Source organism: Achroia grisella, unplaced genomic scaffold (assembly GCF_030625045.1).
Source record: "Achroia grisella isolate CSIRO2021 unplaced genomic scaffold, CSIRO_AGI_Agris_v1 utg4223, whole genome shotgun sequence".
Lineage (NCBI taxonomy): Eukaryota > Metazoa > Arthropoda > Insecta > Lepidoptera > Pyralidae > Achroia > Achroia grisella.
In genome coordinates this window covers 367,087-389,339 of record NW_026712852.1, presented here as the reverse complement: position 1 = coordinate 389,339, position 22,253 = coordinate 367,087, and the positions used below count along the sequence as shown (strand labels likewise).

Here is a 22,253-nt window from a genome sequence, read left to right as displayed (position 1 = left end):
GGTAAATTACCAATACATAATTCGTTGCACTGAAATAATTATAAAAATATATTAAATGTCACCGATAATGTAGACATTACGAGAATAACTGCTAGTATATGGGCTAGTTACTTTCTTCCTTCACTTCTCTTTCACCTTTTGCACGTCCTATTTAATTCGAAGGACTAACTTAGACAAGATTTTTATATTAAAAATAAGTTCTAAATGGCTTATACGTGCCAAATTTCTTTATAGTATTCTAGTTACAAAATTTAACTCTATTTCCAAGCTTTCTAACACTTGGATGATAAATAGAATGTTATTGCTCTGAAGAAACAGTTTTGTATATACAGGCAAATATGTACGATTTAACATCATGTACAAGGTCAATACAAAATGTGCCGATGGTGTTTGGTATGAAAAGTATACCTACCACTTTCTAAGACATTTTAAGCTTTAAAATAAACATTACAAATACTCAAGTATTAATTTGTATTATGTACTTTTGTATAACATTAAGCTTTTTCAAACTTTAATAAAATTGCATTCTTTAAAATTACTTCGTTTTTTACTTAGAACATTTGTTAGAGGAGTATAAGAACTTTTGCATCTAACATGATATAAACAATATCTTACCAATACTTAACGCGTAAGTCAAGTTAGTATGGATGGATGTTTGATATTCTTTCACGCAAAAACTACTGAATGGATATTAATAAAACTTTACAATAATATAGTTTAATATATCAGAATAACATACAGGCATTTAATGGAATTTAAAAAACTGTTAGTATATAGGAACTTTATGAAAGATCCTACAGTTATACAATAATGAATCAATGAAACAAAGTTTTTTTTATTTAAATGTATAATGTCCAAGCTTTTTCATATTTACAATTACTAACATCTAACTAATCATTCAATCAGTCATCTCTTCTTAAAACAATCTTATTGAACACTATTATCACTACAAATTTTTCAATCATAACTGCAAATGAACAAATGAAAAACGAGACTGAGTATCGTCGTAGAGATTTATTCTCTGTACATGTGTATTATATTTCATGATAAAATTTGGTTTAGACGTAAACGACTTCACCTACTCACACTAAAGGTCATATAAGAGCATCACGAAAACAATAGGACTCGCGGAGGCGAGGCGGCCGCGGCTGCGGCGGCCGCGGCCTAGCGCGAAGCACCTCCCTAATAAATATCTTTGGCATGAACCGAACAGCTCGCCGACAATTCACACGCGATTGTACTAACAACCGATAGTAATTATTGCTTTATGCCAAAACATAGTTCGTTTCGTTCCCGCACGGGTCACTGGGCGTCACTGGCTAGCGCGCGGCGCGGCGCCGTCATTCCCAGGCGTCTGCGTCCGCGTCGTCGTCGGACAGCGTCACCAGGTGCATGGGGTCGTCGGGCGGGCGCGCCGGCTCCACGGCCGCCACTGGTTCCGGAGGAGCGCGCGCGGCTCGCTTCTGACGCAGCAGCTCCTCGTCGGCGGCGGTCCGCGGCTTGCGGAACTCGTACACCAACGGGAATATACGCTCCACAGCTGACTGCACGTCGCTTACACTACGGGCTGGAAATGAACGAAATTCAATTTAAAATTAAACCCTTAATAATATTTTTTTTTAATTGGCGTTCACGTTTACTGAATTAGTACGATGCGAATCATTTGTTAGTAATAAAATACGGATAAACTTTCTCATTATAATAATTTAACGTAAATACATAAACACAAAAAAAAGAAAATGCATTCATAATCACACATTAGGTTTTACTAAGAAGTATGTAGCTTAAAATGAATATTTAAATTCAATGTAAAAGGAGGACAGTCCACCCCGTTTCTTGGTTCAGTCAGTTATCGGTGTTTGGCAGATTCAATGACAACCTTTTTTTGATTAGTTTTGATCTATGAATCTGAGTGCAAAACTAATTAGCCACGATGAGTTAAGTCTCTATTATAAATCTTTATATAGTTTGTACGTATTGCGCTTATATCATTAGTCTATTTTTATTACGATGAAAATAGACGGATGAATAATGAATATCAAGATTTTAAATAATATATAAACAATAACTTAACATGACACTAAAATGTACTATACACGTCAAGGTACTTCATTGTATTATAGGAACAACACAAAAAACAAATTTATATATGACAACATAATTACAAATAAAACTATGTCACTTTGAAATAAATTTACCATTCGAACAATTTTTATAATCGGTCTAGTAGGTATAATACCTATGATTACGACCAATCAAATTATATAGTTTAGTATAGAAACCAAAATAACAAAACCAACCTGTGATTGTAACACCACCTGTAGAGAATATCTTCAGCGTGGCTTTAGGATTATATAACTTATATGTAACACCTGGATGCAGCTCTGGTTCATAACTGGAACAGAAATTAAAATATTGTTATATATTTCAGGTCACAGTATTTGTTATCGAACTTCTTCGAAACGGCTTTACCAATTTTATAAAAAATATTGTGTATATTTAGTAAGTCTGGAAATAGGTTATTTTGTGATGGATAGGCCCTAAAGTAATAGGTAGCCCTATCTCATATAGGATATAGGGCTAAGGACGTTTGCCGGGTCAGCTAATTTATTTATAAGACTTAAATGCAGGGGGAAATGTATTGTTAGTAATGTGGACCACGGTTCCTCCTGGAAAACATCATCATAAATTCCTGGTGAAATTATCACAATGGGCAAATTGATCTGATCTCATGTTCATCCTATCATCCTCCACTGGTGCGCTGAAAGCGTAAACCATTAGTGCAGACGAGTGCACCAATCAATTATGATCCATTAAAATAAAAAACTACCGCACCAACATTAAAACGACAGATTAGAAAAAGAAAATAAATTAATTTCGAATCCGTACGGAACTTTAACCGATACCGATACTTTATACAAATTTTATTTCATTTCGTTTTTACTTTATACGATACGAATTAAATTTCGTGTGTCGTGGCTAGAGTCAAAAACGTTACTCAGCACGAATCATGATGGGATTTTTTACATAATCCGCAGTATTTTATAGGTTCCTTATTAAGGGTACAATACTTACAAAATGTTTACGATAATAACAGCCTCTGTGGTCTAGCGGTTTAGCACACCGCCTTACTTCCAGTGGTCGCAGGGTTCGATTCCTCGCACGTTACACACTTTTGTATTCATTGTTTGTATTGGTCTGGGTGTTTTCTATATATGTATGTATTTACAAAAACTATATATATATCTTTATACCAGTTCTCTAGTATATATAAAACACATACACTTTTAACGGATTCTCGGTTTTAAAAAAGTTAATATAAAAAGTACTTCTTGAAATAATGACACTTCATGAATGTCAACTACTAGGTATTGCTAATAACACAAAATGTTTAATGTTCGGCTATTTGTACATTGATTTTTGTACTCATATAAGGCGTCGTTCTCATATTTTTGAATACCGTTTTCACATGCAGCATGTGATCTAGGATATGAATAATGTATGTAGCAATTTTTTAATACGTTTATATGTTTTAGCGTAATAGAATAAAATTAATCTTTATTCAGATAAACTTAATTTTAAGTAATTCATTTTAATCGAATTTTTCATCCTTTTATATAATGTCCGCTGATTCAGAACACATCAGAAATGCAGAACGTCAAAATCGTTTAATGCTAGAAATATATATTAAGCAGTCACTCTCGCCTGCGTAAGTCTTTACGCCTATGTTAGCTAATGTAAGCAATGTTAATCGGAGATCGAAACAATGACGCACACATCAGTCCTACACGACAGAAATCGGTAACGGTAACTAGGAGAGCGACACTATACTTAGACCACACGTAGTTTATTGTCATCTTTTATAATACAGAATACGTAAGCTGTGATCTATTCGACGACACAAATGATTTTAATGAAAATTCCATTAAAAAGTAAATTCACACTACAACAAAAAAGTTAAAGCCTACTGACGGCCTTGATGGGCACAGCGATTTAGAAGACTGCATTACTTAGTATGATTGTGGATTCGATCGCCGAGGATGCAAAAATTAGTATTCATGAGTATGATTATTTATATCGGTGTTTTCTATTACATTATGTACGTATTTACAAAGTATTTCTATCAGTTGTCTAGTACCTATACAAAAAGCTCAAGGCATTGTGTAAATTGTTATTTATTAAATGTTACTATGTTTTTTATTATTATTACTGTTATTCTGAATACTACGCATAGATACGAAATCCTGGACATAGCTAGTATATAACCTGGTTCAGCCCAAACGGCCCGTACTGACAACGCCGTTCGATTGGAACATTTCTAAAAAGCGCGAGATGTAGCCCTGAGAAAAAAAACGGCGTTATCACTACGGTCCATAATGATGCTGAAATATGTATATACTAGTTTTTTTTTTAGTGGATGATAATGGAATGGTGCACTCGCCTGCGCTAACGATTTACGCTGGTGGGGCACCAGTGGAGGATGATAAGATGAGCATGAGGTCAGGTCAGTTAGCCCATCGTGACTAAATTCACCAGGAATTTAACACGATGGTTTCCAGGGGGAACCGCGTGGAGGTCGACCTGACATGTTACATTGCTAGCAATGGGGTTATCAATCCACATTACTAACAATCCCTTTCCCCCCTGTATATACTAGTTGGGCTCGTGACTTTGTCCGCGTCTTGCCCATACCTTGCCCATATAAAGAAAAAAATTCCAATAATCTAACCCAAAAAAGGCAAAGAAAAAAGGTTTACTACGTTTCTTAAATGACGATTTTCCATACAAACTTTCATCCCTTATTTTATTTTAATTTAAGGGTAATAGTTTTACAAACTTACACTTTTTTATATTTCAATCAAGAACCTAGAAATAACTTTCAAGCTTCTAGCTTTAAAAATGACGATACTTCTATACAACCCTTCATCTCCCCATTCAACCCCTTATAAACTTTTTTTTTTTTAGAATTATTAAGTACTCTATGTTCTTTCTCAGGGTCTAGACCCCCATTTTGTAGCAAATTTCATTGAAATCGGTTTAGTAGTACTTTTGCATCAGCATTATCATTACATAATATAAAATAAAGTCGCTGTCACTCTGTCCCTGTGTGCTTAAATCTTTAAAACTACGCAACGGATTTTGACGGTTTTTTTAATAGATGTGATTCTAGAGGAAGGTTTATATATATAATAATATGTACACCCGGGCGAAGCCGGGTCGGGTACTTAGTTTATAGTACTAGTAAGTTTTCTGCATGTGATAAAAATAGAATCGCAAAATGATGCTCCTATTATATATAAACAGTATACCTACACCATTGAACTCAATTATACTATATCTATCTATTTTATCTACGACAATATATACGTTCTGTGAATTGTTAAAAAATACTAGGTATATAATATAATAAAAAAAAGTAAAATAGGATAATTAGAAGTTGCTGGTATCTAGAAATTTTCATTTGTTGTGATGCGAAACATTTCTTGGTATCATAATGGTAGTGGATGTCGCTAGAGACCACTCTAGCGACATCCACTACCATTATGTTAATCATAAATAAACAATATTGATTATTTTCTTAATTAATTATAACATAAACCTATACTACCTGCCTGTCTGTCTAAAAACTACAAAATCAAATTGCTAGTTTTGGCTGTGTATTTTTCCACATCTCCCAAATAACATGCAAAGGATTCCATCCCGGCACAATACTTTAAGTAATTATATCAGTTGTTTAGTACCCATAAGACAAGCTCTGCTTAGTTTAGAATATTTTATTACTAGATGGGTGCTCTGTGAATTATCCAGGGTTACTTATTATTATTGTGTTAATTTCATACCGGAAGGTTCATTGGCATAATGAATACATATTATATGAATGTACACCCGTACAAAATCGAGATAAGTCATCACTAAAGAATATATTTTTGACAAAAAAATACATGTAAGGCAATAAGAGAAGAAATCATTAAAGTATACACAAAATTTTACTTATACCTATTTAATTTATTTCTATTCTTTCAACAAGATGTAGTCAAAGGTAAACAACCTTAAATTTCATAAAGTCAAATAAGACAATGGACTGTCTATTATTACTTAGATTTAATCTTGCAAGTTTTTATTCTAAATTGGTAGCTCACATTCGAACAAAACACTGAATGAAGAAATTTAATCTTTGTTGGAAAAAAATAGTATCTATTTAGATGAAACTATTTTCGGAATAACAACGATGTGACAAAGCATAATGCTTTATCATGGTGTCTGTAACTGTATCTAAGAATAATCATTCATTTCGCTGACACAATCTCACGGCGCCACCTAGTTGCAAACTAAGCGCAACTTTTATGTGCACTATATACTTGATAGAGATAATACTTAAATACACTGTACCTTGTAAATATTTAAAATATAACGCTAAGACTAGTCTCGGCTTCGTATGAAAGCTCAATAGATCAAATACTTTGCGAGTTTTGTATATTTAAACATAATATATAGTCTTTGTGACTCTGGAATAATGTAGATTTCAAATAGAAAAAAAAATCACAAATTGGTGCAGTGGTTCCAGAGTTTAATTTCTTATTATAATACCCCTGGATAAATCACACAATGCCATAAAGACAGACAACTGATATAAATACTTGGATTATTTTTGTAAATACATACAGACGGATTGACACAAACAATCATACCTATGAATACAAATGTTTGTACCGTGCGAGGAATCAAACCTGAACACACTTTTCTGAATAAGGTAGTTTAAAATATATAGTACATACATTTGGTTTGTAAATAATATCTACCACGACCATAAAAAATACAAAAAATTGCTAAATATACTCACTCTGCTTCCTTATATTTATTGGAGAATGCTATGATCCGTATACCGAAGGGCATTCTACATGTGCCTAATACATTGACTACACGGAAATTCTGAAAGCGAACTTGGAAGCCAAGTTTCTGTAGTGCACGAGCGTACCGACGCGCGGCTACCTTCGCTTGGTCCTCGCTGGTGGCCCCGGTACACGTCACCCGACCGGACGACCAAATCGATGCGGTAGTATACGGACGTCGCAATTTCATCGTCACCATGCCGTTCTCGCGGCGGAACTCAACGTTAACACCGTTCAATGCAATCTGTCTCAGATTCAGATGACACTTAACACTAAAACTACACACGACATTGTTTATCATGATATCTATTTCAGGCGTCTCTTCCTCTTCCTCGGCTGGAGGGGGCGCTGGCGTCGCCTCGGTAACTTCGGTGCAGGGCTGCTGAGCCCCGGGAGCAGTGCCCGCCTCACAGTACTCATGGTCTGGCACCATATGACTAGGGACACCGTGTGCGGATATGCCGTGATTGGACACTACCCCGTGGTTGCCTTTGCTCAGCTCCTTGATGCCATTCTCTTGGATGAGCGTAGCCATGACCACCACGGCGTGCTGAAATTAGAAACAGTATATAATGTTGAGTGATTGTTATGACAGTTTTTTTTATTCTGATAACTAATGTTATTGGAATTAATTACCACAATAAAAATAGAAACCTGTCTGTTTTAATAAATGCCTATCTAAAAGCAGAGATATATTAAGAAACAATTTCTAAACAGGTTCTAATGGATAAACATATTCTTATATTAAGCAGAATATTGATTATGTAAATTGTGTTCATTTTATCTAATCCTTTAAATGAGTCCACAAATATTCTTAGAAACAAAATGTATTTGTTTATTATCTCTCAGGGTCCTAAGGGTTGCAATAACTGTGAAATTGGTATAAGTATAAATTGTATTTGACAACGCAAAGGATATTGTTTGTTGATAAGGTTTGTTCATCCCAGTCACGCAAACGATGTCTCGGCATAGGTAATAATCATTTAAATATATCTTGATGTTTGCTAGTCATTCATATAAGAATGCATGATTTCATATCTAAAATAAAGTAACAATTATGCAATTAATTAATGTCTTTTTAAAAGACAATATTTTCTATTGTGTATATTTAAATATTATCATTCAAAATGCCACACTAAGTATGAAATATGTGTAGTTAGATATTTATATGCATAGTTGTAAAGGGATAATAAATAATGGAGTGTCAGAAAAACTGATGGAATATGGTAACAGGTATCAAAGGCAAATTTTATTAAAATTAGGTTCAAAAGAACAATATATTGAATGTATTTGACTATTAAATACATGTATTTTACATGTTTTTACAAGTTAATTATATTACAAAAAACTTATAAAATGAATTAAGGTTAATTTTCCATTTTTCATTACCTTCATCAGATACAATAAATAAAAAAGTAAACACTTGTATTATAAGCATTATTTTTGTGTAATTGATATTGCAAAGAAACTGACAGTCAACAGACTGTGGTACCATTTATGTGTTGCGATTCCAGAAGAATTAAATGTCATGTCTCATTTCCTGTAATTTCACTGCTTTATAACAATGCTTCAACTAAAATACAGCTTTAAAAAGCTGCTTCGTAACTGAAATAGATAAAGACTTTGACACAAACAGATTTTTAGAACATCCTCAGTAGAGAAATGGATATAATATGAGTCTTGTAAATCAATAGGATCCACAAGAACACTATAAAGACATTTAACCCAAACTAAATAACAGTTATATAGAGCTAGACTGACAGAAGAATTAAAAGTAAAATGAACATGGAGAGAACATGTAACAGATCATCAGGGTTGATAATAAATACTACAGGTGAAAAAAACTACATCATAGTGAGTTGATAAACTGATTAAATGGTGAACCTCTTTAACTGAAGCATGATAAATTATGTATCATGCTTCAATTGGCCATCTTATCTTAAAAAAACAGTAACATTATAGAGCAGGCATATGAACTCATCCCCTAGAATGGCAACAGATGATTGGTACCATGGCCATCATATGAGGATGTGAAGGCTATTTACCATTAGGGAATGGAATATAAACTAACTGTTTTCATTCCATATCTGCATTAAAAAAAAATTAAAAGCTCCAATGTGGAACAAGATTACTAAATAAAGAACATATGGAAGAGATAGAGCCAATGTCATAAGAGGATTCTAAAAGCTTAAAAAGTAACCATTACTTTACAGTAATATACAGTAGGTAACTGAATATAATTAAGAAATTATTTTAATTAACTATTCTAAATTAAAAATAAAAATTAAATTGAAGAACCATAAAATAAAAGGTATTATTATTTATTTTTGTAATATATGAGATTAATAAAAGGAAATAGCAATTATACCTCAATCAAAATACAGTAGGAAATGACTCACACTCAAATATCAGTGATTAAAATACTCAAAGTAAATAACATTGAGAGTTCCTGTTATCTTTACAAGCAAAAACCATAAAGAGAACTTTATTGAAAATTGTTGATTGCACAACAATGGTCAGAGCTAACTAAACAAACTCATGAAACAATGAAAACATGTTACACTGCACCCCATACATAATTACTGTTGCAATGTGTACATTCCCTAACACTATTTAGTAATGTATGTACAGATTTACTGATTTATGATGGCCTCTGTGGATTAGCAGTTTAACACCCCACCTTCCTTCCGATGGTTGTGGTTTCAATTCCTCGCACAACACAAACATTTGAATTCATGAGTATGATTATTTGTATCGGTCTAGGTATTTTCTAAGTATAATAAGTATCTATTTAGGAAAAAAATCAATGTACTTGTATCAGTTGTCTAGTAGCCGTAACACAAGCTTTAGCTAACTTGGGTCTACATGGCACTGTGTGAATTGGCCTGAGATGATTATTATTATTACTCAATTATGTTAATACATACATCATTAATGTCCAGATTTACAAACATTAATAAATTAATATCAGTACATTGACAAAAACATATATGTACTAGTAAGTGTTTCTCAATTGTTATATTTTAAATTCACTGATGTATTATAATTTCATACAATTTGTAGTTGACAATTAAAGAGTATTTGTAACTATTGTTAAGTATGCAGAAGAATATAAAATGGAAAATTTACATCTCAACATTCTGGTTTCCTATAAGTGGTTAATTTTAATAAAGAATTTGGGTGTGTAGTTTTTAAAAGTCCCAGTGTATAAAATTAACAATAGATAGAACAAAAAAGTTTACTGTTAATTATGTAAGAACAATTACAATATGTCATTAATAATTTAATGCTAGCATTATTTTAAATTACAAAATCAGATAAAAAAATATGTTGAGTAAATAAAATATGTGCTTTCCATGGGATGCTAATTTTAGAGTACACTTAAAAATGGAAGACATCATTGAACAACAATTTATGAAAATTACCTATTTCATAAGCTTTCTTGTATATGTCTATTATATTCTCACTTGGTATATGTCTAAAATATAGATAAATTAGTAGTAGTGGGACAAAAGAAAAATTTCAATAACTTCTGTTCTTTTTTGAAGAAAATATCTGGCACAGGATAAAAGATGTCTTTAAAACATTGCTACGCTATGGAATCAAATTTCACATAATTTAATGGAGTGGCAAAATTTAGGGCTGTTCCCATGGCGTCGCGCACATGACACTCGGCACAGCTGACTGCCAGACGAACCCTCCATCCCGCACCTCAGCCGCGCCCCTCCCTTTCTTCTCAGACTACCTGTTCACACCTTGTTAACTACGCCTTACTTGACAGACATTGTCTGGACTTGCACATTGCACATGCCCAATATAAAATCGATCCATTATTACTATTATTTTTTCTTGCAAAACTTACCTAACGTATTAAGATGCATACATTAAGTAAGTTCCATATGATAAGCAATTCTTACTCAAAATACAATTTCCTCTAAAATAACTATGATCCTACTGTTTTAGCAGTAATATAATTACATTCGTGCTACCAGTTGTTGACCCCATAACGACCTGAACCACACGTGATTGTGCACAAAGAAATATCTTTTTTGACTTACAAATCGAGTAATTAAAGTCATTGGTAATCTTAATAAATTATAAAATATTACAAGAATAAATAATTATTCTATAAGATTTCATATAACAATTACAAACGAGTAAATTAACACCAGAAAGGACTTCATCCAAAATGGGGCATAACTACCTACTGTGAACTGTGTTCCCTTTATAAGTCTCTGTGGGATTATGCAAAAGTATTTTTGATATAAAGTGTTAAAGTAAGAATTCATTGAATGTTTTTTACCTGGTTTAGTATCCTTCGTATTAGTCACAATAATTATTTTTATACCAGCAACGACGTTAAAATTTTCATGGCAAAACTTGCAGTCCAATTAATAGATCCCTAACGAGGGATTAAGCTTTCACTATATTAATCAATGATAAATAAATCACAAACTCAATTAAAAAAGTAAAAATACAGTCAGTATTTTGCAATTCCTTAACTCATTGCAAAAATTAAAAACTTGTAGACATACTGCCTTGCACCGCCATGTTTCATTCGGGACAATTCAGAAATTCAGAATCGGAACAGAATTCACAGACAAATCAACGACATTTTTTTTTTTCCCATGTTCGTCCATCTCCTTTTCAGTGATGGAACAGGCAAAGATCCTTAGACCGTACAGCCTAGTCTACTTTTAAACTTCTTCATATTTGAACAAGTGATGAGGCCAAAGGCCCAAATCAACGACAACGAATATATATCATTGAATATATATCAAAATGGTTAGTTGTTTTTCTATTTGCCATATAGACAGGCAAAGGTTTCTAGGTCATACAGCGTTACAAAAAATATTGTTGATTGTATGAATAAATGTATTTAATTGAGAATTACTAGTATTTTTACGATTCAAAGAATTTTGTGTTTTGGTCGACTAATTTTTTAATCTGGATATTGCAATTTTTTTTTTTAATATTTTTAAATAAGTCACGTTCTAATTGGACATGGACTACATTATTTTTAATATGTATATTTTTGAACTATTCGCTTTATCGAGATAAAATTTGTATATTTTAATTTTATTTCATTATACCTAATGTTCTCATAATGCTAATCATTCATTTTCGTAGGAATGGAATGATGTTGTTGGTTATGTTACGCTGGTAACACCATCACTATTACATTTCATCATTCCTTTGAGAAATGAATGAAAAACGATGAAGTAATTGAAAATTTATCATATGAAGATAGCAACGGTTGTGGAGGGAAATATAAAAAGGTGTTTTATAGTCACACATTATACTTCATTAGAATAAAATACCCTTTCTTTGTTCGGGTCATATACTTTTTGATAATATCTTGAAAATGATGAAGGAATAGGTACAGTCTAGCAACAAAAGTAAAAAAAAATAGCTTGTTTCATATGTCTTAATATTTTTTTACGTAAAACAAATATAGATTGTATTCAAAATTTCTATCCTATCTAAGTAAAATAATTAATGCCATTATTTGCATTTCGTTATCGTTCACTTGTACAATAAGTAATGAATATGAAGAACAACTCATATATGAAGAGGAACTTTGTAACATATTTGTTACTGGTGAACTAGTATACAGTTCATAGTATATTGGAGTAATTGAGGTCTAATAAATTGGTATTCTATATTGACCAGTACTAAAACCGTTTTTCTTTGTAAATTAATAATTTTAGACTTATTCTCCGGTATAGACAAAACCGATAACAAACCAAATTAATCAGAAAGATGGGCCGAAGTATGACGCCGCTGACTTTTTATTGGGTTGGGTATAAATATACCCGGTAAAATATTGACGTGTAGCGATCTCATTTAAGTCAATATTTGATAAAAATTACCTACCATTATGTTGTGCCATTTTATGTTACAGTTTTGACTTTTGCATACCTACCTATAATACCCACTTTTAAGTTTCTTATAGAGAAATAAATTTATGTTTAATATTCACTTGATTTATGGCATTAATTTATTTATACATAACTATAAAAATGAAGTTTCAAAGCTTTTCGCCTTTAATTTTTAAAACTACTTATAATAAAAGACCTAAAGTTGAAAAGTTGCTTTGCAGTCGCCATTGCGAACTTTTCGACCGCAGCAAACTTCACATTATTGTTTGATCACCCATCGTTCTTCAATCAAGCGGCTCAATATTTCGTAATTTTACATTATTTTTCATTATAGTGCCAATAATTAATACATTTAGGATTGCTAATTTGATCACTGTATAATACAATGTTTTAAATGTGATTAATTACAAGTTAATGTTTGCAAACGTGCATATGCTTTGTTGTTAGAACCACCTTTATCTACTGTCATTTTGAGTTGTGTTGTAGCGACAAAATTTTGATAATGAAACATAAGTTAACGAATAACTGGTAGGCTATCCGTAGGATAGTGGTAGTGGAATCACAAAAGTATATAGAGTCGTTGATGCATCGTGATGAGAGTGGTGTTTTCACTCGCAGTAGCAATCGGGAGAATGTGTGGTGCCGTTTAGCCTCTGTGCCAAGAGACATCAGAAACAGTTGAGTATGGAGACGGTAAAAGATGAGCAGCGTCTCCAGCGGCTGCGTGCACTGGAGGATCAGCTCTGCGACCCACGTTCCACTGGCAACGTGGACTGTCTGCTGGACACTGTAACGGCGCTCGTCTCCGACTGTGTCCACCCGGCTATCCGCCGTATGAAAAATGTCGACGCCTACACAAGTAGATGTAAGGATCATCTAAATATTATCTCTTACTAACTTGCTCTTACTTTTTAATGTCTAGTATACTATCCCATGGTATGGCATAATGTGGGCAACAGGCATATTCATTAACGAATCTTTAGGTCAATTATAAAGAATCTCTGTATTTGCTACTACAGTTAATTGTAATTAAGTATTGGGTGGTTTCATTTTAACTCTAAAAATCTCATTGATTACCTTTTAGGCATATTTTTGCTGTCACCTTGTCATATATCTTGGTAGTGTGCAGTGAGTAAACTTTGTTTATAAAAAAATGCTATTATGAATTAATCCTGTGTTGCATGTAGTTTTTTGCTATATTTAAAAATATTTATTTATAATAATAATAATAATAATAATAATATATTTATTAATTTTTACACAATGTCACTAATTTATAGGCCGTAACATCTGTGCTAGGGAGTCCCTGTGTTACAGATGTTATTTCCTTCCACAATGGTTGGTTCAATTTAACAATTTTTACGTAGCTTTGACGTACTTTAATTTTTACTTATCTTATATGACATCTGATGAATTTGTTTATAGTTATATAGTTGTGTGTGTGCGCGCGCGCGTGTGTGGGTGTGTGTGTGTGTGTGTATGTGATGTATAATTGATATTATAAATACATCTATGTATTTTTATTTTTAATTTAAGTAATTTTAATTATATGAGACTAGACATTTACAATTTTTTCTGTTTCAATATAGGTTAATGTAGTTAGGTAATTAGTAACGTTAATTTTACAATTATGTGTAGTAAGAGGGTAAATTTTTATCTGACTACTGATTTTATTATATAAGTGAGGTCCGAGAAATTTTAATTGACGTTGCCCAAAAGAAGATTTGCATTTTATTGTAGTAAATATTTTATCTTGTCTACGTTTAGTAACTATGTGCTGTATGTATTGTTGAGCAGATACATGTTGGTATAGTATTATCTTTAATATATATAATTGTCTAACTGTTAATACATTAAATTCTTTATACAATTGCGTCGTAGGGTACCGGATAGGTTTTTGAAGTATAATTTTTAATATTGCTCGTTGTGCTCTTTCTATATGTAGTATGTTATTTTTAAATGTACCTCCCCAGGACAGGATGCAGTAATTAATTATAGATTGACATAATGCAGTATATGTTGTTTTTAATAGTTTTAGGTCAAGAACTGCTCTTAGACGTTTAAATACTACTATTAATTTTCTAACTCGACCCGTCAGTATTTGTATGTGCTTTTTCCATGTCAGCAGAAAGTCAATATAGACACCAAGGTATTTTATAAAATCTACTTTATCGATGGTGGGGCAGTTACAATTTGCATTATTAGTACAGTAATGTCCTTTAATTTTATTTATGTTGGGTTGATCAGTACGCTGTTTACTAAAAGCTATGAATTTAGTTTTTTCAAAGTTAATTGTTAATAGGTTTTTATGTAGCCAATGGATAACTTCAGTTAAACCTTTTTCACTTTTGTTAATTACATCGGACCAAGTCTGTCCATGGAAAACCAGTGCTGTATCATCTGCAAACGTGTAAACGGTTCCTTTATCGTCATGTAGGTTACAAAGGTCATTAATATAGATAATGAATAAGCTAGGTCCCAGGATACTACCTTGAGGAATACCGTATGTTACTTCTTTTTCCGTGCTAATATAGTCTTTTATTTTTGTTACCTGTGTACGGTTAGTGAGATAGCTTTTAAATATAGCCAAGGCTGTACCACGAATTCCGATCTTTTCAAGTTTGTTGAGAAGTGATGGGATGGACACAGTATCGAAAGCCTTGGCTAAGTCCAAAAATACTGCTATACATTTTTGTTTATTTTCCAAGTGATTAGCGATATCACATGTTAAGTCTTTAACTGCCATTTCAGTCGATTTTCCAGCTAAAAATCCATATTGCTTATTAGAAATTATTTTATATTTTGACAAGTACGAATTCAATCTTTTGTTTAAAAGTCTTTCGAGGATCTTAGATAAACTGGGCAAAATTGATATAGGTCTGTAGTTACTAATGCACTTTTCATCTCCATTCTTGAATATAGGAATTATTACAGACTTTTTGAAGCAAGTAGGAAATATACCACTATGAAAACTTAAGTTTGCTATATGGGTTATTATTGGTACTAATATATGATTTGACATTTTTAGAACCTTTGTTGGGATATAATCTATACCTTGAGCTGTATTATTCTTCAAGTTCATTAATGTTGTATATATTTCTTGATCGTCAGTGTCTAATAGTACTAGTGAATTTCCTTTGTCTACTAATCTTTGCTGTGAAACATTATAATTGGTGGTATTTATGTTTATGTTTATTTGTTCTGCCAGTGATTTACCCAATTCTGCGAAATGTTTATTTACCATATCAATAGCATTATTTTGATTATTTGTGATATTCAAAAGAGCTGATCCGTCAATTGGTTTTTTAATTTCCATTCTTCCAACGTCTTTTATAGTACTCCAAACTTTTTTAGTGTTTTGTGCCGCTTCATTAATCTTATCTTTATTGTATTGAATTTCTATTTTCTTTAGTAAGTCGTTACAGTAGTTTCTGTACCGTTTATATGTAGTTTGTAAAATTGTATTTTCTGGGTGTTTTTTTAAGTCGGCATGTAGTTTGTCCCGATTTCTTATACATTTTAGTAATCCTGGTGTGATCCAAGGACGAATTATTCGTTTACGGTTTGGAATTTTTTTAACTGTTGTGTTTCGAGTGATTATAGAAGTTAATTTTTGTGTTAATAGCGTTGCTGCTTCATCTGCGTCAGCACATTGTAGTACATCAGAGAAGTCTGTATTCTCCACATCCAATTTGATGACATCATAATTAATATATTTTTGAATTATTTGCTTCTTATGTAGAGGTTGAGTGGTGGTTATTGTTAGTATAATCGAGTAATGGTCTGTAATTGTAGATTCAATAACGTATGTATTCGTCTCCTGTTTAGTTTTTATCATTACGTGATCAAGACAGCTTTTACCTCGCGTTTGAAATACATGTCCTGGGAGAATTCCATTAAATGCAAGTAGGTCTAGGTAGCTGTTAGTTAATTTACTGTCTTCTAATATATTAATGTTTATATCACCAATCAAGTATATGCTACTGCTTTTTAATGACATTAATAGGTTTTCGAGCGAATTTAGAAAGCTTTTTATATCTTGGTATGAAGGGGGTCTATATATAGCAAGTATAGTGGAATCGTCTGACAACGTTAACTTAAGGCAATTGGCATTAATTATAGGGGGCTCAGTAACATTTACTTTTAAATCCGTCTTTATGTAGACAATTATATTTTGTTATAATACAAGTAATTGGATTTAAGTGACATATCATAAAACAAATCTTTTAAAAATATATAGTGACACAATAATTAAATAATATGTTGACAAAAAATATTAATATTATTTTTATTAAACTTATTTATTCATTGATGTAATTAATTCACAATTCAAGCGCCACACTCATGTAGGTTTTACCATTTCCAACACCAATAATTTCTTTATTTCTTAACACAAAACTTCAACTTTTTCTATAATCTGCTTGAGCTTAATATTTATACACATCCATTTTGAATATTTATGATTTGTCTCTTCTTTAAGTTACAATTGTTTTCCCTTGGCAGTACTTAAATATTTTTAGATCTTTCTTGCTAATCCTTTCTATGCTTCTCTAACACCATATTTTAAAAACTTCTAGTTTTATCCCTTATATTTGAGTTATACATCTAGCGAGCATAAAAAGCTGTATTCCAGAGAATTTTAATGTGTTAGAATGCAAAAATATTAGAAAATACTACATCACATTGATATAATAATTTGTCATAATCAGTTATCCATGATTTAAGCAATGTCGTAGATTAGTTTAACAACATCTGTTTAATAAATCCTTTTATAAGACTTGTACTATCTTGTTTTGTAGCTTGGTATTACTTCTCAATATTGATGGTGTTAACCCATTAATCATTGTCTAAAAATTGAAGTATAAAGTAATTGATACTTGTAGTTAATTATTGATTTTCTGTAATAACATAATTTGTATACTATATTTCTATTTTAAATCAATCTTATAGTATGTTGTATTGACATATCGCAGATAGGTAAAGAAAACCTATTTTAAGATATTCATTAATTTAAATAATCAAGATTATTATAGCATAAATAATGTTCTACCAATGTACCTACCTACCTACTTTAAAAACAATAACCATAATGATCATTAGTAATAAACGAAAATTATAGTACTGTAAAGATATAAAATATTTTATATATTTAATTTATAGAAGAAATATTTTTTTGATACTGAGCACACAAGTCTGTTAGAGGCACATTATTTGTGTCTTCTGTCTAATTTCATCTGCTTATTGTAATCATAATGTGCCTAAATTGTCAACAGTCCTCCAGTAATAACTTAAACTGCCTATACTCTACATTTGTGGCATGGTTATGAAAGATAGTTGTGAAAGATGACATCATGGTAGTTACTGTGCAATAAATGCACTGAAAGGGTGTCTGGAGACAAAGATTAAATGCTCATGATTTTCTTGCAATCAATTATCTTCGCTAATATATAATTCTTTACATGTTGACATACATCCACACTATGCCAAAGAAAATGATTAATTTTATTATTCTAATAATGTTGCAAATATGAACAGTTGTATGTGTGGATGGAGGTTCTGTCTTCAAAAATTAACATACTATATAGATTCAAATGAAATTATCTTATAGGATACTTTTACCTGAATTTATGAGGGCAGCATTGCTGAATATAATGTGTATGTAATAAAATCAAATGGAATAAAGTTGATATGTATTAATTTTTAAATTACTAAGATCAAATTTTGTTTTGTTGTAGATGAGGAATTTTCTTCAGAAATTATTAATTTACGTATGAAGGCAGCTGACTTTGATTTAATAAAAGTAATTGGCCGTGGAGCATTTGGTGAAGTACAACTAGTCAGACATAAGTCCACACATTTAGTGTATGCCATGAAACTTCTCAGCAAAGTTGAAATGATCAAGAGGTCAGACTCTACTTTCTTCTGGGAGGAGCGACACATAATGGCACATGCAAATTCTGAATGGATTCTAAAATTGCACTTTGCTTTTCAAGATCTCAAATATCTTTACATGGTGATGGATTACATGCCAGGTGGCGACCTTGTTAGCCTTATGTCTAATTATGATATACCAGAGAAATGGGCAAAGTTCTACACAATGGAAATTGTATTGGCTTTAAATGTCATACATGGTATGGGTTTTGTGCATAGAGATGTAAAACCAGATAACATGCTAATTGATAAGTATGGTCATTTAAAATTAGCTGATTTTGGCACTTGCATGAGGATGGGCCCTGATGGCCTTGTACGTGCCAGCAATGCTGTTGGAACACCTGACTATATTTCACCTGAAGTTTTACAATCACAAAATGGTGAAGGTGTTTATGGACGTGAGTGTGACTGGTGGGCTGTGGGTATTTTTTTATATGAAATGTTAATTGGTGATCCACCATTTTATGCAGATAGCTTAGTGGGAACATATGGAAAAATTATGGATCATAGAAATTCTCTGCAATTTCCTGATGATGTTGAAATTTCAAAGGAAGCTAAATCACTTATCAGAGGTCTCTTAACTGATAGAACTAAAAGATTGGGCAAAAATAGTGTTGATGAAATAAAGCAACATCCTTTCTTTATTAATGATCAATGGAGTTTTGAAAATCTTAGGGATTCTGTTCCACCAGTGGTACCTGAGTTATCTAGTGATGATGACACAAGAAATTTTGATGATATAGAAAAATCTGATGCCCTGGATGAATCCTTTCCAGAACCCAAAGCATTTGTAGGTAATCATTTACCATTTGTTGGTTTCACTTATAATGGTGATTATCAGTTGTGCGGTGGTAAATTAAAACCTGCAGATGTAGTTGATACTATCTCTAATAATCACATTAATAATGTTGGATCTGAAGCAATATTACAACTGGAAAAGCTCTTAGAGCGAGAAAGAGAAAATAGACGTAAACTGGAAAATCGGCACGAAATTCTTTGTGGTCAAGTTGAGGAATTGTGTGAGAGAGAATCTAGAAGCAAAAAGATCATTGCTGATACAGATAAAGAATTAGCTTTACTGAGACACAACCTAAAGGAACTACAACGAAAAGCTGAAATAGAAGCAGAATCTAAAAAGAAAGCTGAAGCCAATTATATTGAAGCCAAGCGTCGGCTGGAGGAGGAACAAAACAAAAGAGCAAAAGAATTTATTAATCTACAGAGTTACAATGACAAGATTAATGCTTTAGAGAAGCAATTATCTGAAGTAAGGGAAAAATTGAAACAAGAATCTGAAGCAGCAGCTAAATCAAGGAAACAAGCAGCAGAGCAGTCGGCAGCACAAGCTGCTGCTGCTGCTATGAATGATGGTGCTGTTGCCAATTTGCGCGCACAAAGGGACGCTTTAGAACGTGAGCGCAGTGTGCTCTCTGACGAATTAGGGGCAGTGAAAGCTGCCAAACAACGTTCTGATGCAGCTGTGATTGAAGCTAATAGTAGACTAAATGCAGCTCATGCTGAATTCGAAAGAACATCTACTAAACTAGCACAAACTCTAGCAGATAATAGACAGTTGTCTGAACGTGTATCATCATTGGAAAAGGAATGTGCATCTCTGGCACACGAATTACGAGCTGCACAGCATCTCTATCAACAAGAATTACGTGCTCATCAAGACACTCAACGATCTCAGATGCTCTCTAAACAAGAAGCCAATTTGGAAATAGTTAAAGGTAAGTTCGCATATTTATATGTCGATTTGTGATACACAATTTAGAATTCATGCTATTTTCCTTACATAATTATATGAGCTATTTTGTAAGAGTAACCCTAAAATAATTATATATGAATACACTTCCATTTTTGCATGCCTCAGGAGCATTGGATATAATATTAAAAGGTATTGTCCACTTTGCTAATATAATTCCTAGTATGTATGTTTAATGTAACATTATTTTTTTTATTCTCCTCCCATTTTTTCATTCTTCCTTAATGATTGTTTAAAAATCTATACTTTAGCTGTCCTATATAAATTAGAAAAATATATAATTTTTTTAATTGTATGGAGAAAGCATACAACATCGGGAAGTTATGATATGTTGTGTTTAACAGCTCTTCAAAGTAAACTAAATGAAGAAAAAACGGCGAGACAGCGGTCCGAATCTGCATGCCAAGAGAAAGATCGTCAGATGTCGATGTTAAGTGTAGACTACAGGCAGATGCAACAACGTTTACAAAAACTTGAAGGGGAACATCGTCAGGAGAGTGAAAAGGTATGTATTCACATTTTTTTTTATAATTAATAAGATTAATTAGAATAATTAGAATGGTAAATATGCTCACGGTCCACTAAATGGTAAACAATAACCACACTTGTAACCAGAACAGCATTATCATGTAAGACCTGTGATACTACTCATGTCATTTCAGAATAATTAGGATGCGGTATAAACCATTTTAATGGAGGTTTTTTGTAAAGGTGGTGGGCTTGGCCGCGGCCCTTGAACAAGAGCGTACTGCGCGACTGGCAGCTAGCGGCGAGGCCGCTACGGCTGAAGCAGCAATCCGCGCCGCCAACGCAGAAAGGGATGCCCGCGCTCGTGAAATTCAAACGGTTCGATCTGCATTACACGACATCGAGGAGAAACTTGCTGCAACCAGCGCCGAGCGGGATATGCATTATGCTAGGGTGAGTGAAATGTTTGGTATAGTTTTTGTAAACGTAAATATTATTAAGATTTTACTAGTTACCTCGCGTAGGTATTTCAATTAATATACTTTGGGTATATATACTTTAACAAATCATACACCTAAACCTTTCTCAGAAATTACTCTGTTGTATAGAAGCCGCAACGAAATCCATTCAGTAGAGATTTTTGAATCACATCATTCAGAAATTGCACAAATGTTTGAGTCGTTTCGAATAAAATACAAGTGAAGTTGCATCTAAATTAATTTCTGTACTTAAATATGTAGTTAGATATACTAAGAGGATGATTTTATAGAGATATTATTTTGTTCATACAATTAACTATAAAAAATGTGATAAACAGACAATAGCAAAATATAGATAATATCTATTAAAAAGTACTATGAACTATTGATTAGTTAGTGGCTGGCTCTCTGACAAACAACAACATTTATCATAAGAATAAGTTGGTTTCATAATACAAATTTTGTTAGAATTGAAGTGACACATATTGTATTCTTTTTTATTTTTACTTGGACTTTAATGTACTTTTATATAAATGTATACATTATACCAATTTAGAATTACGTTATCTCGATCTTTTCAATACGTCAAATTCTCCATCAGATGTATCTGCTTGTGCGTATGCCTAATACGTGCAAAATGTTATGATTATGAATTAGTTGATGCCATGGCTCTGTAAATAACATTTACTGAATGGCTCGGAATGTTGATTAAGTAAACGTAGTAGTGAAAATGACGTTAATATTTTAATACGTGTTTTCTTTGTAAAAATGACGGCTTGCGCCCAAGTTCATGACGCGGTGAATCACATCGCCTTGTGTAATTGGGTCTCGATTG

The 22,253-nt window shown here is 32.5% G+C and overlaps 2 protein-coding genes across 2 annotated transcripts in view; one reads left to right on the top strand and one right to left on the bottom strand.

Annotated features, from left to right (window-relative positions):
- Nucleotides 1–829: 829 nt before the first annotated feature.
- LOC131844861 (TATA box-binding protein-like 1) lies at nt 830–11,612 on the bottom strand. The gene is made up of 4 exons (XM_059193840.1): nt 11,194–11,612; nt 6,842–7,440; nt 2,301–2,395; nt 830–1,567 (listed from the first exon to the last, which is right to left on the bottom strand). The coding sequence occupies exons 2-4, from the start codon at nt 7,423–7,425 to the stop codon at nt 1,341–1,343; spliced, it is 906 nt and encodes a 301-aa protein (XP_059049823.1). The 5' UTR covers nt 7,426–7,440; nt 11,194–11,612; the 3' UTR covers nt 830–1,340.
- A 1,844-nt stretch (nt 11,613–13,456) lies between these two features.
- The window catches only part of LOC131844857 (rho-associated protein kinase 2), a 30,666-nt gene continuing 21,869 nt past the window's right edge, over nt 13,457–22,253 (top strand). Inside the window, exons 1-4 of the mRNA XM_059193836.1 lie at nt 13,457–13,637; nt 18,508–20,436; nt 20,816–20,976; nt 21,183–21,392. Of these exons, the coding sequence (XP_059049819.1) occupies nt 13,457–13,637; nt 18,508–20,436; nt 20,816–20,976; nt 21,183–21,392 (2,481 nt within the window). The remainder of the gene's footprint in view (nt 13,638–18,507; nt 20,437–20,815; nt 20,977–21,182; nt 21,393–22,253) is intronic.